Source organism: Lissotriton helveticus, chromosome 5_1 (genome assembly GCF_964261635.1).
Source record: "Lissotriton helveticus chromosome 5_1, aLisHel1.1, whole genome shotgun sequence".
NCBI lineage: Eukaryota > Metazoa > Chordata > Amphibia > Caudata > Salamandridae > Lissotriton > Lissotriton helveticus.
Window position 1 is genome coordinate 1,394,339,209 of NC_136065.1, and position 18,777 is coordinate 1,394,357,985.

Below are 18,777 nucleotides of genomic sequence, written 5' to 3' on the forward strand. Positions count from 1 at the left end.
AATTTTGAGGGAGATAGAGCTCAAAGCAAAACGCTTAGAATCAATCCCTCTGGTGGCAGCATCTGTGCCTGTAGAAGATGAAGTCTATATCCCCAAGGATGTCATCAAAGAATTCCATAGACAGGAAGATATTGGGCAGTGGTTTGCAGTCTATGAGATAGCAATGTTGGCCCACCTGGTCCCTGAGAAGGAGTGGGGAGCTGGGTTGTGAGTGATGGGAGGGATACATTGTTAGACCTACCCAGTGAGAATAGGATGTCTTATGCCCACATGAAAGAAGCCCTGATGACAAGGTATGGGTTGACCCCAAAACTTTATAGACAGAGGTCCAGGAATTGTAAGAAGCTGGGGGCAACTACCTGGGTGGAATATTAGTCTTTCTTTTGCAGAGCTATGCATGGTTGGGTGAAGGGTAGCAAAGTGGATACTTTTGAAGCACTCTATGATTTGTTTGCATGGGAGCACTTGTCTGCTAATTGTTTTCCAGAGCTACACCAGCACCATATTGATAGCAAGTTAACTAACCCTAGGAAGCTTGCTGAGGAGGCGGATTGCTGGGTTAGCACCCCGGTCCACAAGGGTCACATGGGAGACTTCGCCAAAGGTGGGCAGGGTCCCCAGCAGAAGAGTTGGGGGGACATGGGTAAACAGAGGGAGTTCCAGAGAGGGCCCCAAAGTAATTCCCAAGGGAATCAAAGGAAGGGTTCTCAGCCTCCCACTGAGAAAAAGCAAGAGGCCCGATAGGTAAACCTGTTGACAGGGGCCCCTCAAAGTGCTTTACGTGTGGTCATGTGGGCCACTGTGGTTATGATGCACAGTGTCCCATGAGGGATTCCAAAGCACCACCTTGTACACAACCCCGTCAGATGTCTGGTGTAGCCCTGGGGGCTGGGGGGAGATGGGTATCCAAGGTGGATGGGTTCCCACAGAAATGTCTCTTGTCTCTTTAGGAGACTTTGAGATGGCCCCGAAGACCCATCTGCCTGATAACACCAAGAAGCACAGGCAGTGGGTGACCATCAATGGCTATAGGCTGGAAGCTCTAAGAGACACCGGGGCTAGTGTGACCGCTGTCAGTTGCCGGTTGGTGTCCAAAGATCAGGTTTTCCCCCTGCATTCTTCCCTGTAGTTGCCGTGAACAACTCGCAGAGTCAGTGTGAGTTGGCTCAAGTTACCTTTGAGTGGGGGGGTGGTCTCAGGTACTCTTCAAGTAGCTGTGAGGTCAGCCATGCCAGTTTGTCTGTTGGGCAATGATTTAGAGACCTTCCCTTGGGCTAAGGTGGAGAGAAGGTCTCATTTGGAGATGTTGGGTCAGCCTGAGTGGGCATGTGTGACCACTCAGTCTATGGCAGTAGGGGTGTTCAAGAGGTTCTGGAGCCTGAAAATATGGCCCAGACCCCTGCCTTAAAGAGAAGAGGTAGGGGGCACGGAAACCAGCCCCCATAGTTCCAACAGTCCAGGAGGAGGCAGACCTTGAGGGGGATGCCCTGGAACCTAGAAGGGAACAAGTGACTGACCTGGGGGACCTGCCTGAGCTGACCCATTGACAGCAAGAAGGAGGACCCTCCAGGAGGAATGTTGTGCAGAACAGAAGAAGTGCCCTTCTCTTGTGGGTTTGTGGCAACAGGCCACAAACCAGGCAGCAGGTGATCAGTCTGGATCACATTGGATCTACTGGGAGAACAACCTCGTGTATAGCGAGCCTAAGGTTGCTGAGCCTGGGTCAGCCCGTGTGCTGGTGGTACTCCAGCACTTCAGAGCCTTCATACTGGGTTTGGCTCATGATGTACTTTTAGCTGGACATCTGGGGCAGGACAAGACCTTTGAAAGGCCTGTCACCAATTTGTATTCGCCCCACATGCGGAAGAGTTAAGATACCCATTGTAGGACTTGTCAAACTTTCCAGGCAAGTGGTAAAAGAGGAAGGAAGCACAAGGCTCCTCTCCAACATTTCCCTGTAGTCAGTACCCCCTTTGAATGGGTGGGCATTGACATTGCGCGCCACTAGACCCCACGACAGCCATGGGAAACAGGTTTATCCTGGTCTTGGTGGACCATGCTGTAGGAGAGTAGGGTCTGCTTCCTATGGTCACCCTCACTTTTTGCTTTGATTTACTGGTTTTCGACTTAGATGTGGCTGTGGGCCTGCTAATCAGACCCACAGCCCACTCTCTCTAAATTTACACCATGTACTCTAGGTACAACCACAATTGGGAATTGGTTCACCTTATCAGCACCTGTACAAGTGCACCCTAGGTGCCCAGGGCATAGGTGTAACCAAGGCCTACCAGGGGCTGCAGCATGTATTATGCCACCCCTGACTGGCCACTCAAACTGACACAACTGGCTGATCACTCAGCTGGGGCACGGTCGTGTAATCACCCCTTGCTTAGGTATAGTATTCCTATATCTACCCTTATATATAGACACACAGTAACCTATGAGTCACTCCTATGGCAGGCCTTAACAATCCTGGAGGCAGAGTGTTTGGTTATGTGTGAGATGGTGCTCTAGCATGAGCTGAGCCTGTCTGCAGCTTTCGGAACCATGTCCTTATAGCTGTTCTATGATATTGCCATACCATATACTCTTAAGTGCATTATGAACCTCGCGGTTAAATGCTAACTCTGGTTTGGCTTTATGAAAACATGTCGTGTAAGGTGTCATATGCTTTGGAATACTACCCCCTCGCCAATTCTGGCGACGGGAGTAGCATTCCACCCTTCTAGAGGGAGAAGAAATGTTAGTACTGACTATCCCGGTTAAAGTTAACCAGAGCCCCAGCGTCACAAAATGGACGCTGCTGCCACAGACACAAGTCTGACCTCCTGCTGCTGGGAGTCCTTCCAGTCACGGAGGTTTGGACAATAGGTTTCCTGCCTGGAGAGGTGCGAGCACCACCCCAGACAGGACTTTGTGTATTGGGACAGGGAGGGCTGAATAGATTGAGACACTGCCTGAGGCACACTAGGTGCTTCATGCATACCCCAGTTCAAACCGGTTGCTGGGGCACTCCAGCCCCAGCTCTGGCGCGAAACTGGACAAAGGAGAGGGGGTGTTACCACCCCCCTTCCTGGTCCCACCCATAGGAGGGACCTAGAAAGTAATCCAGCCCCTTTTAGTTGTATAAAGGTAGGAGCTGAGTCCTGAAACTTTAGATTTGATCCTGAACTGAAACTTGACACGAAACTGTGGACCTTCGACGTTCTGCTGAAGCTGAAGACTGAAGAATCTCCCTTGTGGCCAAGGAGTGACCACCCTGGGAAACCAGGCACCATCCAGCAAATCAACGGCTTGCTTTGTCGACGTTCCCGTCAGAACCCGAGCACAGAGCCTGACAAGACCCAGACTTCCAGACCTCTCTGAACCTCTCTTCACGACTGCAGCATAGCTGAGATCCGTGGTGGCAACGAGACACGTGGGACCGGACATCTTGGAAAGCCTGCAACTTGCTAACTGTGCAGCTCCTGAGGTATCCTCGAAGCTGTGCACTGGGGATGAGAAGCCCCGAATCCGAGCTCCACCTGCACCGAAGATCAGCCCTCTAAACTCCACGAGTTCTGCGTGGGGCCCTTCTGCTTGTGTTCTGCTAGACGCGTTGTCCGGTTGCTGGTCCGTTGGCTAGTAGCCTCTGTGATGACAATCCTTTTGAACCAACTCGCTGGTCTGGTTGCTCCAGGCTGGCCCTTGCCTCCCTGCAAAGGTGAGGCACCACAGACCTTGCTGGTCTGCACCAGAAGCCTTCTCTGAATCTTGCGTGGGGTGCCTTTGCCATGGCTTGTTGACTCCAATCCGGCAGTCGACCCCTCCATCTGCGAGAACCTTCGTGGGACAGCTCGCCTCCAGCACCTGGTCGTCCTCGACGCCTCCTGGTCCGCGTGGCTGAAGAGACAAGCTTCACGACAGCACCTGCTTGCTCCATGACGTCGTCTGGTTCCTTCCTGGTTCCACCCGGTCACTGGCTAGTGACCCAGACTCTGTCCCCTCTGCTTTCAGGTCCTCTTCATCCTCGATCCACCCTTGGATCCACCCGGACATCTTCCTCCTGGTCGCCTGCAGCATCTTTCTCCAGGTCTCCATAGGCTTCAACGACGAAACCCGACACATCTTCACACCTATGCACCCGCCGTCCGTGGGTGAGGTAACACGAGTACTTCAGTGCTCCCAAGGGTATTGACTACCCAAGTGTCTAGGTTTTTTGTTGTTTCCTCCTAGCTAGACCGGAAGTATCCTGAATCCTTCTTTTTTTAACTTCTAAGTTCCCATTGACTTTGCATTGACTCACGTGTGTGTGTAAAGACACTGCATGCGCCGCCTGTGGGCCTCCTACTCCTAACCTAAGGTTCAGATAGTGTAGCCCCAGCGATTCTCTAGGCCCTAGGCCTTTCCTTTTCTCGTGACGTGGTACTTATACCACTTTCTTAATATATGGTTTGCTTCGCCCCTAGGGCCTAACTGTAATTTGTGCAACTTAACGTATTCTGACTAAGTATCTTGTGATGTGCTTTTGACTCTGATCTCATAAAGAGTTCAGAGGAGTGTGTTAGTAAATAAATACATATATATTTTATATATATCCTGTGTGGTGTCCTTTCATTTGATATTCAAGGGGTTACATATGGTAAAACAGCTGGATTTACACGCCCTCAAGAGTCTTTTAGCCTAAGACTGTTCTGTCCCGCTACCACTAGGATAGCTGGTCTATAAGGTTGACTTACAACCATCACCATAAGGGTTGTTTGGACTGGTGCAAGTGAACATCATATACCAGGCCAACTTCTCACACATGCTACCCGGTACCCGGAAGCCATCCCTCTCAGGACAGTGACGCCCCAGTGGTGGGACATGCACTGATGGGGATTTTCTCCCGTGTGGGGTTCCCCAGAGAGGTAGTGTCAGAAGGTAGTACAAACTTCATATCTAATAATATGATGTCCCTGTGGCAGGAGTGCGGTGTTACATACAACTTCACCACTCCTTACCACCCCCAAGCTAATGGGCTAGTTGAGAGATTCAACCGGACCCTCAAAGGCATGATAATGGGTCTTGAGGAACCCATGAGGCATAAGTGGGGCGTCCTCTTGCCATGCCTTCTTTTTGCTTAACGTGAGGTGCCACAGAAGTCCTTAGGGTTCAGCCTTATTGAACAGCTGTATGGTCACCCGGTTAGAGGACCTTTGAGTCTGGTCAAGGAAGGCTGGGAGCAACTCCCAGGGAAACCCCCAGGATATATACAGTTCCATGCTGGCCTTCAGGAACCAGACTCGGCGATTCAGACAGCTCGCTCAGGCGAATCTGGAAGCTAGCCTGGAAGAGATGAAGCAGTGGTATGATCAGAATGCCACTCTGATTGAACTTCAGCCTGTTCAGAAAGTTTGGGTCTTGGACCCTGTAGGGTTCTCTGCGCTCCAGAACAGGTGGGCCGGACCATTTGAGGTGGTGGAGCGCAAGAGTGACGTCACCTACCTGGTGAACTTGTGGACTCCTAGGAACCCTTTGCATGTCCTGCATGTTAACCGCCTGAAGCCCCACTTAGAAAAGGTCCGAAGTGGGCATGCTCCTAGCGACAGATGATGGAATGGAGGAAGCCGATCCTCTTCCTGACCTCCTGTCTGCAACAGAGCAAGATGGGTCAGTGGATGGTGTCAGCCTCTCTGCCACACTAAACATCAGCAAGATTGTTGCCAATTGTTTGGACAATTTCTGATTTGTTCTCCCTGGTTCCTGGTGTCACTGAGTGGTGAGTCCATGAAGTGGACACTGGGGATGTCCTCCTTTGAAGCACAAGGCTTACAGAGTGACTGACAGGGTCAGAGCTCACATCAAGGAGGAGGTCTCCAAGATGTTTGCCTTAGGGGTTATTGAGTCCTCTAACAGCCCTTGGGCCAGCCAGTGGTCTTGGTCCCAAAGGCTGCTGCACCTGGTGCCACACCCGAACTCCGGGTCTGTGTGGACTACCGAGGACTAAATTCAGTCACCAGGACTGACGCGCACCCCATCCCCAGAGCTGATAAGCTCATTGATCGGTTGAGGGCTGCCCGGTACCTCAGCATGTTTGATTTAACGTATGGTAACAGGCAGATTGCCTTAACTGATGGGGCCAAAGTGAGGTTAGCATTCTCCATACTAGATAGGCGCTACCAATGCCCTTTGAGATGAAGAATGCCCCTAGCACCTTTCAGAGGTTGGTCAACCAGGTGTTGGCTGTACTGGAAGATTTCAGTGCTGCCTACCTGGATGGCATTGCGGTGTTCAGCTCCAGTTGGGAAGAACATCGGCACCACCTCTGGGAAGTGCTGATGGCACTGCGAAAGGCAGGCCTCACAATCAAGGCGAGTAAGTGCCAGATCGGGCAGGGTTCTGTGGTGTACTTGGGGCACCAGGTGGGGAGCAGCCAGGTGGCGCCCCTACAACCCAAGATTTATACCATACTGGCATGGGAAACCCCCCAAGACCCAGACACAGGTGAGAGCCTTTTTAGGACTCACAGGGTACTACAGGAGTTTGTTAACCACTTGGATGCTAAGGCACTTTCAGATTCTTCATTGAATTTCCATTGAAATCAATGGAAACTCCATGACGAGCTGAGCTCGTCATGAGCGTCCAAGGGGTTAAGGTGTATGGTAACATTGTTGCACCCTTGACTGAGCTGACTTCCAGGAAGCAGCCTAAGAAAGTTAACTGGACTGACACCTGTCAGAAGGCTTTTGAGACACTGAAGACTGCCATGTGCACAACATTCGTGTTTCAGGCGCCCAACTTCTCAAGATAATTCATTGTCCACACAGACGCTTCAGAGCATGGTATGGGGGCTGTTCTTTCACAGAACAATGAGGAGGCCATATACCAACCTGTAGCCTTCATCAGTAGGAGGTAACTTCCACGGGAACAGAGGTGGAGTGCAAAGGAGCGTGAGGCATTTGCTGTGGTCTGGGCACTGAAGAAGTTGAGACCATACCTGTTTGAGACTCAATTCCAGGTTCAGACAGACCACAGGCCCCTCAGATGGTTGATGCAGATGAGGGGTGAGAACCCAAAGTTGTTGAGGTGGTCCATTTCCCTACAGGGGATGGACTTCACAGTGGAACACCGCCCTGGTACAGAACACGCCAACACTGATGGTCTGTCCCGATTTTTCCACCTTAATGAAGAGAACTCCCAAGGGGAAAGGTATTTCTCCCCACATTTCAGCTGGAGGGGACACGAGTTAGGCCTGGTACCGTTGGCATGAGTCTCCCTTTCATTTTTCACAGATTGCCTCCTCTGTTTTTGGTATGTTTTGCTGGGTTAGATGCTTTGGGCACTGAGCCACTGCTATTCAGTGCCACAGTGCAAGTGCTCCCTATTGTAAATCCATATATTGATTACTGACTCCATGATTGGCTTATTTGATTTACTTGTCAGACCCTAGTACAGTGCACCATGTATGCCCAGGGCCTGTAAATCAAATGATGCTGGTGGGCTTGCAGCACTGGTTGAGCCACCCACAGAAGCAACTTGTAAATTGTGTCTCATGCCTGCAATTGAGGAGCCTGTTTGCAGTCTGTGACTTCCATGTCGACTTGGCAAATGCACTCACTTGCCAGTCCCTAAACCTTTCCTTTTCTATATATTAGACACCCCTAAGGTAGGCCCTAGGGCAGGGTGCATTGTATGTAAAAGGTAGGTCATGTCCTGATGTGTGTGGCATGACCTGATAGTGAATTACAGCCTATTTTGTTTTTCACTATTGCAAGCCTACCTGTCCCCATAAGCCAGAATGGGCAGTTTGATTATAACGTCTTATGATCCTAACTGACCCAGGGAACATGGTAGAAATTCGAGTTTAGTATGTCTGAACTCAGAATGATAAAATACATCTTTTAGTGAAATTGGTTTTTACATTCTGTGGTTGAAAATACCACTTTTAGAAAGTAGGTTTTTTCTTACCTAACCATCCAGCCTGCCTCTGCTAGCTTGTGTATTGTATGTCTGGTCTTGTGAGTGACAGGGGCTGGGGGGCTCCAGGAGACCGGGTATATGGACAGATGTTGCATAAGTGTGCCTCTCTGTCACTTATATTTTATGTTGGATGAAGGCACATTCAGTTTGGCACTAACAGCACACAAATAGGTCATGCAGGGTAATAGGAACTCACTGTTGGTCCGAAAGTCAGTCCATCCATGACGTTGGGCTAGTACCATTAATTCCCACTGATTGATGAGAGCCAAAGTTGCCCAGACATACCTGTTTCTATCTCCATACTTTCTAATGAACCCTTCAATGAATTCTTGGATCCCACAAGAAACTGAAAACCTTGCTTTTTGAGTAGTCCTTCATGTTCCTAGGTTTGGTTAGAGTCACACTTGCGCAGCACCAGCATACCCTCTCGGGTGATAGTGCGCTGTGTGCGCTGTACAAATCTGCATAATATACTAACAATAGATAACCCACTGATATTGCTGTCAAATCTTTCATATTGGCTATCAAGATCAACTGTATTAGGAGGTGCTGAATTGAAGTGTGCAAGGCATCTCATATTATAGGTAGTCTCACATTATGTAAGGGCAGGCACGCATTATAATGAAGGATGTTATTAATTGCTTCAGCATTTTTTCAACATGTTATACTCAGTGCAAACATGGCAGCATCTACCTCTTCAGTGCTGAAACTGTCCTCAGCCTATATTATTGCCGCTACCGTCCCAGGAGTGCACATTGAGAGGTCAAGTTGGCCCTACTACTCTTCTTGTGGTGTGCAGTCTGACCTTTGCCTTGTGCAAACAAACTCGCCTAAGCAGGTAATTCCAACTCTTGCATATCTGTGTGTGTGTGTGTGTGTATTAAAGTGGAGAGTGCATTAAACTGATTAACAATTCTTATCCACAATGTCCTCCAATGATTAAAGGCTAGTACTTTATACTGCAATACCAAACAACTGTGGTGTACCTTGGCAATCTCAACAACTATTACCTCCAGTTCATTGTTGCTGAAGATGGGAATTTTGCTTGATGACATTGTGGTGGTGTAGAATGATTTCCAGTTTCCTTGAACGTGCAGAAAATGTAGGTAGGACTAATTTCTAGTTGGACCATTAGATGTTGTTCCATAGTTAATGGTGTGAAGATTCAAACCAGGGCAGATTTTCTACTTTTGTGGGTGGCCGCCATGTGGCGTCATCCCCACACCATGGTTGTACGGTTGGTGGACAGTCTGTCAGCCAATATCTTTGGCCTTTGCAACAGTTTTTCTAATAACAGAAGCACCCTGCCTGTGGTGACTTCACACCAACATAATAGGAACTTATACATGGCCAATTGTCTTCAGTTATGGTTGCAGAGGTTATCATGCTGGTGTGGTGACAGCACAGCAGGCATAGAACAAGATCTTAATAAAATCTTGTCATTTTTCTTCCAAATCACACTACGCATTGTTATACTTCCTAGTCCAGGAAGATAGGCGCAGCCAAGAATGATAGGACCATGTTTATCAGGCGATGAGCAGGAACATTGTGTAGCCATAGCTGAGATTTGCAGAGCACTGTGGTGTAATAAAACAAATGTGGGATCTACAGCAGCCAAAACTCAATGGGTTCCCTTTGTCTCCAGTTTTCAGAATGGTCTAGGGTTGTTGGGTTTTCTTGGGTGCCTTCACCACAGGAACAAATACCGTAACGTTGTATGTGTGAGCATATCTTTTCATTAAAATAACACAAGGCTTGATCATGGGTTGCACGTTTTCCTATTTAATACAATAAACCTACACACACATTATTTAACAAGAGAAGCTCATCATATTTAAAAGAATCATATTATATAAATGTTGTGGTATACCTCATCCTGTAGAATACTCTGTTCTTTACTTTCCGCCGTAAGCTTCTTTTTCAAAGCCTTATTCTGACAAACAAATAATGCATAACATGTTTTACTTTACTATGATACATAACATAATATAAACATCTCTTTGAAAGGTGTTATTACAATAAAAATAATTGGAGTTGTAATTAGTATTGAAAAACAAGTTACTTACCTTGGGTAATGCCTTATCTGGTAGACACTGTATCTAGTCCCACATTCCTTACTTTGAATTTCCCAAGCGTCAGACTGGACCAGGAACATTTTTTGGGAGCAGTACCCCTGCGTGCCGGTAGGTGGCATCGATCGGCTGAGCATGCTTTGTCGGTGTCAACCGCGCCAGAAGTGAATCCGAAGCACCTATATAGCCGGAACCAGGCGCGCTGATGTCAGTTTCTTCTTACGACTTTCCACACCAGATGCATGGAGCCATGAAGAACACTGTGATGTGGAAAACTAGGACCCTGAAAGGACTCAGCCCTGTCCCTGGAAATACGTGAGGATGGGTGAGTCGGTAAGGAATCTGCGGCTAGATATAGGCTCCACCCGATAAGGCGTTACCAAAGGTAAGTAACTTGTTCATCAGATCTGGAGGACACCGGGGTCGCATATTAAAGGTGGCAGAGGCTTTGAAGCCTCTGGCATTGGTATGATAATTCATCCTGCTAGAGAAGGTGTGATCACCTTCCTCCAGAGCAGGCATTGTTCCAGACCACTGAGAGTGTTGGCTCTCCCAAGCAGGGGGTCAAAACGTCCAGTCAGCCAGCACACAAAATGACAACTTTTTGAATGGTGCTATGCTGTTTCTGACTAGTCTGACTGGGATCCTGCTAATCAGGACCCCAGTCTCTTTGCTTTATCCCTAAATTGATCATAAGTACTTTTGTACATCCACAATTGGATACTGGTGTACCCTTGTATGTCCCTAGTATTTAGTTCTAAGGTACCAGGGGCCTCCAATGGGCTGCAGCATTTATTGTGCCACCCACGGGAGTCCACTTAAAGGGTGACTACAAGCCTACCATTGCAGCCTGTGTGGGTTGGTGTTAGCACCTGTCACAGCAGAAAGGGTTTCTAGGCACTGGGGGCCGTCGGGAAGATTAAGCAAGCTATTGCCCAGAGTCACATGGTGCTGAGCTAATCTGCCGCCGGTGCCGGGGATCAAACCGTGATCCCCAGATTCCGGAGTCAGTCGGCCTAGCCATGGCGCTACACCTCTTCCCTTTCAATACATGCTCAACAACTTGCCCAATAAAATGAGGTCCGTTGTCACTCCACAAAAGTTTGCAAACACCATATCTAGGGAAAAACTCTTTTAAAAGCATCTTAGCTGTAGTAAGAGCTGTATTATCCTTTGTGCTATATTTGCGGGTGATTGTGCGCTTTACAAATGTGGATTATTATATTATAACAGATATAAGTTTCCTTAAATCTGAGGTCACTGCACTTTAAACCTAAAAGTCACTCCTATTGCAGGCTCTTCTGTCCAGAGGAAAGGGTGTTTGATTATGAGTGTGAGGGTGCCCCTGCATGAGCAGGATACCCCTAAAAACCGCAGAGTTGCTTCTTCAGGGTTTGTAGGTGTGGTCAGACATTTTTATAAATATAGTGGACATCAGTGATTATGAGATGTCTAACTAAATAGTGGCTGCACCAAACCAGGACATGTTTGCTATCACAAATGTTGGAATCATACCCCAACACTGATTCCGGTGTTGGAAATATGATCCCATGTACTGGGGGTTCCCTTGGGGTACCCCTCCGTACTCCAGGTAACAGCCTTTCTGGATCTGATAGCAAGCTAGTACTGCTGCCAACCACAGACACGATTCTGCCCTCATGCTGCTGAGCCAAGCTCGAGCAGGGGAGGGTAGAAAAATAGGTTTCCTGTCAGAGGGTGGTGTGACCACCTCCCAAACAGGACTTAGGGGCATATGTATCAAGCCCTGTTCCAGTTCGCAAACAGGTTGATTCTCAAAATCGGCCCATTTGCGAACGGGAAAAGGCCTTTTGGGATGTATCATCCCAAAAGGGCATTGCAAAACAGGGAATCACAAAATTAGCAATTCCCTATTTTGTGATTGCATTTAAGGAATCGCAAATTGCGATTCCTTAAATGTGATGCATGAAGCACCCAAGTTGTGCGATTTTGGCATAAGAAATCGCAAATTACCACCATTTTCAAGTTGGTGGTAATATGTGATTTCTTTGAAAAATTCACTTTTTTGCATTTTTCAAAGTGCCATGTGGCGCACATACATGCCCTAAGGGCATGTGTGTGCGCCACATGTGGACACATACATATTTTAGGGGTGCAACAGGGTGTCCTTTTGACACCCTTGAAATTGCATTCGCAATTTGCGAGTACCTAATGGGTACTCGCAAATTGCGAATGTCTTCCCATTCATTCCTATGGGTCTCTAAGTCCATAGGATTGAATGGGAAAGTATTCCTTAATTGCGAATCGCCATTTGCGATCAGAAATTAAGGAATATTAAGGAATCGCAATTAATATTGCGATTCTTACATACATTCCATTTTGCGGGTCCGTAATAGCGATTCGCAAAAAATCGCTATTAAGGATTCGCAAAACGGGTTTGCCATGCATATGCCCCTTATTGCAGTGGTTCCCAAAGTTCATCTACCTGGGGCTCCCTTGACCTATTTGCCGTTGGCTGCAGCTCCCCATTATGTTACTGTTTTTTTGGTGGGCGGGGGATGTTCACCCAGTCTCAGGAGTACTTCCATTTTTCTCCCTGAAACAAACGCTTACAATTCATTAAAATAATAAAGGCAGCATCCTAACCTTAATGCCTTCCACAAAGAGATTATATGTGGTCTATTAGCTATCTCCAACGGCAAGCCAAAACTTTCAAAAGTTCTTATCAATTCCTTCCAAACTCATAGGCCCAGTAAATATTGCATTTATTTATTGATGTGAACAGGCATTCAGATGTTGCCAAGTATTGGTTTTCGTAGCTTCAACACTGCTGCATTTTATTTTCCATAATTATTTGCAAAATGAAAATAAAAGTAAAACGATGCTGCCCTTTGTGACACTCAGCAGTTGTGCCAACAATCAAACAGAAGACTGGCAGTAATCAACCTCAAACATATCGGTCTTCAATTAAATGGATTATATTTAATTAAACGGATTGACACCACTGAAGTTACAGTGTGAAAGAGCAGGAGACTTGGGTAACCGTAGTTTGTCATACAGCTGATAGAATGAAATTCTATAGTCTTCGAATAGCTCCCTGCCTTCTGAAACCATGGGCCGTTCAAGCCCCTTCCAGGCTTCTTGAAAGGCTCCTGTGAATAGGCAACCACCGTGGTGCCCTCCTAGAAGTCCATGGAACTGCAATGGCATCATAGGTCACAGACGGAATTACTCCGCAGCAAATGCTGCTCTGAAGAGACACTTCCAAGTTCGCTGCATAGCAACAGCAGAAGCTGGGGTCATTAAGCATGCACGTTTCTAGACTCCTAAGTGTGAAAGGGATGCCCTGATATGCTGGCAAAGGAAAGAGGCTGAAATGCCTAGCAAAAATAGTGTGCAACTTGGAAGAAAAAAAGATGTGAATTTAATAAAATAGGTCCGACTGTTTTAGTTTTTTCATAGTTGCTGGGTATTTTTTTTTAATATCTATTGTATACTCTATAGCACTGCGGTTTTAAAAATATATATTTGCTTGCCTGTGGTACGGACGCAGATCTTTTTGTAGTACATGCATTTTACTCCAGCATGTCTAAAGCACTGTGCACTCACCTGTGGGTAATGTTAGCTATCATGCAGTGGTTCCCAAACGAAGCCTGGTGTGCTTCAATTCATGGCGCCCCTAGCAAGTTTTGATGGCGCACTGGGGAGGCACGGCGCACAGATTGGGAACTGCTGCCTTAGTGTATTCAGACGGGTGGGGGTGCTTGACAGCACCACTAGACTGCTTTGGAGGGCACATTTGGTGCCCTCCTCGCATACTCCAGTTTGAGCCAGTTTAGGGAGCCCTTGGCTTCCACTCTGGAGTGAAACTGGAAAAAGGACATGGGAGTATCCTCCTCTCTGTCCAGCTTCTCCTCTGGACAGACCCCTGACGCCTTTACCTAGGGTACTTAAGGGCTTACCTGTGGGTCGTTTCTTCGATTCGTTGTGGGACAAGACTCAAGCCTGAAAACACGTCACTCTTCGACCGCCTGGACACTTGGACTTTGCCTGAAACCAATACTGCACCAAGAAAGACTCCTGTCACTCCTGATCTCGCTGTTCTGTAAGTCTTCTTTATAGTCTGTGTCTGTGCTTCTGCCAGTTCTTCGACAGACCTGTGGGCATCAAGGACACCAGAAGTAATCTCCCTTGGAGTGAATGAAATGAAATACCATCATTTGTAAAGCCCACAGCTACCTCCGGACAGGTGTCCCGGCGCTGGGGGCCGTCAGGAAGATTAAGCGAGCTATTGCCCAGAGTCACAAGGTTCTAGGCTACTCTGCCGTCAGAGCGGGGGATCAAATCGTGAGCCCCTGGTTCTGGGGTCAGCCGTCCTGGCCGCTGCACCACACCTCTTCCCTGAGTCACTCCCGTGCATTTGCAGGCACCGCAACAGAGCTGACCGGTCTGCTGCTCCTGTCGTCCTACGGACTTCCTGAGGCTCAGCAACACATGTGTCGGTTCTGCAACTCCCTCGAGGTCTGAGCCTCCTCTCTGTAATGCTGAGGCCAATATCTCTGAGTGAAAAAGTCATTTGTGATCCATCATGCACCGGTGGTTGAGTTCATCCACCCTGGCGTTCAGGGAACCCTCCAGGTGTTGAACCACCAGGGACATGCCCTGATGTTCCAGCCACTTCCAGAGATGAAGTGCCTCCTGACAGAGGGTCCACGACCCCACCCCGCCCTGTTTGTTGCAATACCACATGGCGGTGATGTTATCCGAGAACACCTGCACTACTCTTCCTTTGACAGAGGAAGAAATGCCTTCAGTGCAAGACGAATCGCCCATTTGCTCCAGAAGGTTGATGCGGAGCCCAGACTCCGCTGGAGACCAGAGGACTCTGATCTCCACCCCCCAAATATGGCCACCCCACCCCAAAAGTGATGCACCTGTCACCACTGGGAACTCTGGTCGGGGAAGGGAGAGGGATCTGCCGTTGTCCTAATCCTGGTTCGTTAGCCACCACTTCAATTGGTGTGCAGTGCCCTCCGAAATCTGGATGCAATCAGAATGATTCCCCTTATGGCCCAGCAGCCTCAGAGTCATTCTGACCGAAACCAGTGATAGAGGCTGAAAGATCAGAATCATAGCCCGAATATCCCAGATTCGCTGTTCGGGAGGCTAAGACCAAAACAGCGCTGTGTCCAGAACCGCCCTGATGAAAAGGAGCTACTGGGAGGGAATCAGGTGTGACTTCGGCACAGTGATAGTGCACCCCAGGGAATGCAGGAGGTCCGCCGTAGTCTGGAGGAGGGAGACACCGCCTGGGGCGAACTCGCCTTCAACAGCCAGTTGTCGAGACAGGGGAACACTGGAACCCCAGATCTGCGCAGATGAGCTGCGACCACCCCCATCACTTTTGCGAACACCTGAGGGGCGCTGATGAGACCAAAGGGGAGCACAGTGAACTGAAAATGCTCATGGCTTTCTGTGGACCGTAGGTAACGCCGGTGGGCAGGCAGGATGGGATGTGAAAATAGGCACCTTGCAAGTCCAATGCTACCATCCATTCTCCAGGGTTAAGGGCAGACTGAACCTGAGCCAATGTCAACATTTTGAACTTCTCCTTCCGGAGGAAGCAGTTGACATCCCTGAGATCCAAGATAGGATGCATACCTTTGTCCTTCTTAGGTACCAGGAAGTAGTGGGAGTAGCAACCACAACCTACTTCTAGCACAGGGACTCGCTCGATGGCACCCTTGGCCAAGGCGAGCTGCAACGTCCTGACAGAGAAGGGTTAAGTGATCCTCTGACTTGCGCTGAAAAACATGCGGCTTGGAGGGAGAGGTAGCCTTGAAGCGGAGGGAGTAGACCCTTTGGACTATCTGCAAAACCCACCTGTCCGACATGATGTTGAGCCAGTGGGGGCGGTGATGACGAAACCTGCTGCCCACTGGCAACTGGTGGCCCAGAAAGGTCCGACTGGGTATGTTTGGTGGCTGCTGAAGAGGGGGTACTGGTGGACTGGCCAGCCTGCTGGCACCCAGAGCCATGGCGGTGGGTCCCACGTCCCCCACCCCGCAGAGGCCCAACAGCTTGCACAGGCCTGTGGTTCTGGGCATACTGTGGTGGGACACCCCTTCCATAGCCACAAAAGGGGGAAAAAAGCTGAAACTCTACCCTCAGAAACTTTAGGGGAGAGCACGGCCTGGGCCTCCTGCGGGCACTGTGGCAGCACCTGCGTGACCGTGTCCCAGAGTGGGGGTAACAGCCCAAGAGACATGCAATGTTCACCGACCGCAGACCTAAGGTGGCAGAAGAAAACATCTTCTTCCCAAGGAGACCAGCTACTTGGATTTCCTATCAGGTGGAGCAGTAGGGAATGCACCCTTGGAAGTTGAGGCTTGGACCACCAAGCTCTCGAGTAGGGTGTTGGGAGAGGAAAATGGGGTCACCCGGGCCAGGCGGTGGCGTCGGGCAATCATCCTATCCAGAGGGGTTACTGTGCTGGGCTTGGACCTAGTGCCCAGAAGGATGACTGTGAGGGCCTAATTGAACGACAGTAGGGGCTCCTAATAGGCCGCGGATGGCTGAAGCACCTCGGCTGAAGCACTTCAACGTATACATGAGCCCCCTTGCGGTAATCGCTCGCCAACACAATCTCAACATCATCTCCTACGCTGACGACACTCAACTGATCCTCTCACTCACCAAAGACCCGAACACCGCCAAAACCAACTTACACGAAGGAATGAAAGAAGTAGCCGAGTGGATGAAGCACAGCCGTCTGAAGCTGAACTCAGACAAAACAGAAGTCCTCATCCTAGGCACCTCCCCATCCGCCTGGGATAACTCTTGGTGGCCAGAAGCCCTTGGAAAAGCACCCATCCCGACGGACCACGCACGGAACCTGGGCGTCATCCTAGACTCCTCACTCTCGATGACCAGACAAGTCAACGCCGTTTCATCATCTTGCTTCAACATTCTTTGCATGCTCAAAAAAACATTTCGCTGGATCCCCAACGAAACTAGAAAAATGGTCACCCACGCACTGGTCACGAGCCGCCTGGACTACGGAAACACCCTATACGCAGGTACCACCGCAAAACTCCAGAAACAACTCCAACGCATCCAGAATGCTTCAGCCAGGCTCATACTAGACATCCCGCGTAAAGAACACATCTCTGGTCACCTGAAAAACCTCCACTGGCTCCCCGTAAATAAGAGGATTACTTTCCGCCTCCTAACCCACGCACACAAAGCACTTTACGAACTTAGACCCGAATGCCTCAACACACGACTGTCCTTCTACACCCCCTCCCGTCAGCTACGATCCTCCAACCAAGCCCTTGCCACTGTACCTCGCATCAACAAAACCACCATGGGAGGTAGATCCTTCTCCTACCTCGCAGCTAAAACCTGGAACTCACTTCCCACTCACCTTCGCCTTACTCAGAACCACCTAGCATTCAGAAAGCAACTTAAAACTTGGATATTCGACAAATAATTCCCCGCCCTTCCTCAAGCGCCTTGAGACCCTATGGGTATGTAGCGCGCTATACACATTTTTGACTTGACTTGACTTGACTTAGTCCTGACTGACACCATAGGAAGCTCAAGGTCTGGTTGCCACTCAGGGCGATAGGGAACACCAGGGTAGAACAAAGGTACAAAAGCACTGGTCGGCATCGATACCGGAGTTGGTTGATGTCGGTTTAGCTCCGTGTCCACGTCGGGGGGAGGCTGGGGTCGACGTTGGTTGGGGACACAACCGGCGGCAGAGGAAGCAGAGGTGTTACCAATGGATTCTACGCCAGATTGTGGTATTGGGTTTCAACAGACCTACATACTCTGCAAAAACTCTTCATACCTTAGAATAGAAGTTGGCACGGAAACTGGAAAATGCAAAAGACAAGTTTATTAAGACCCCATGGGGTGGTGATACAATCCTACAGCACCCTTCGGTAATGCAAGGAGTATCACACCGAACATCGGTGCATAGCTCCTTTTATACAATTTACAGGAATGCAGGAAATAGGCGGTAAATTTTTACACAATTTTAGGGACATATAAGGACATTTTTGGAACACAGCCAACATGTGGGAGGAGTTTAGTACCAGTGGTCAGTTTGGAGAACATTCCTAAGCAGTGACCGATCGTTAACCTTGGGGGCTTAAATACGCATGCGCAAGCGTGACCACAGCTAAAAATAGTCCGTTACAGGGCAGATCTAAATGGTCATCGGGAGAGAGAAAGGACAAAATGGCATGCTGACCACGAGGCAGCACATTCACTAAGATGGAAGCCAGAAATACAAAATGGCCTCCGGAATATAGTCAAGCTAACAAGGAAAGCTTCGTGTAGCTGAAGCAAATGCAAACCAAATCGCTGTCAAATTACGACAAGATGAGGTGTCGTAATGTTGACAGGCGCCAAATCGGATCCAGGCCTGGACACCTGTGGGCCCTGCAGCACCGGGGTCGAAGCCGCCGGCCTTAAAGGCCTAGAACCCCCCGCCGAGTCCGCAGGGCCTGAAGGCGCGCTGGCAGAGTCAGGCTGCCCAAAGGTGGAGTGGAGGGCTTCGTAAAAACTATGAAGTTGGGCAGGGGTTGCTCCGACTCCCGGGAAGGGAGGGAAGTTCGAAGCTGACCCAACAGTTTCTGCGAGCAGAGCCGGACGACTACCTTCCGCATCCCACGTCACATTTGCTGACAACCGAGAAGAACGCGGAGAGTGGTGCTTCTTTGTCTTCTTTTTGTGCTTTGACTTACCCGAAGATGAAGACTTCGACGAGGAGTGG

General features: G+C 49.1%; 1 protein-coding gene across 12 annotated transcripts in view; it reads right to left on the reverse strand.

Moving 5' to 3' along the window:
* Window positions 1-18,777, reverse strand: part of SYCP1 (synaptonemal complex protein 1) — a 6,803,167-nt gene that overhangs the window by 2,432,597 nt on the left and 4,351,793 nt on the right. For 10 of the 12 annotated variants that reach the window (XM_078644363.1, XM_078644367.1, XM_078644362.1 and 7 more), the window contains one exon: window positions 9,812-9,874. The exons of the other annotated variants lie outside the window; for them this stretch is intronic. In XM_078644363.1, coding sequence (XP_078500489.1) covers window positions 9,812-9,874 — 63 coding nt within the window. The remainder of the gene's footprint in view (window positions 1-9,811; window positions 9,875-18,777) is intronic. 12 annotated transcript variants of the gene reach the window in all.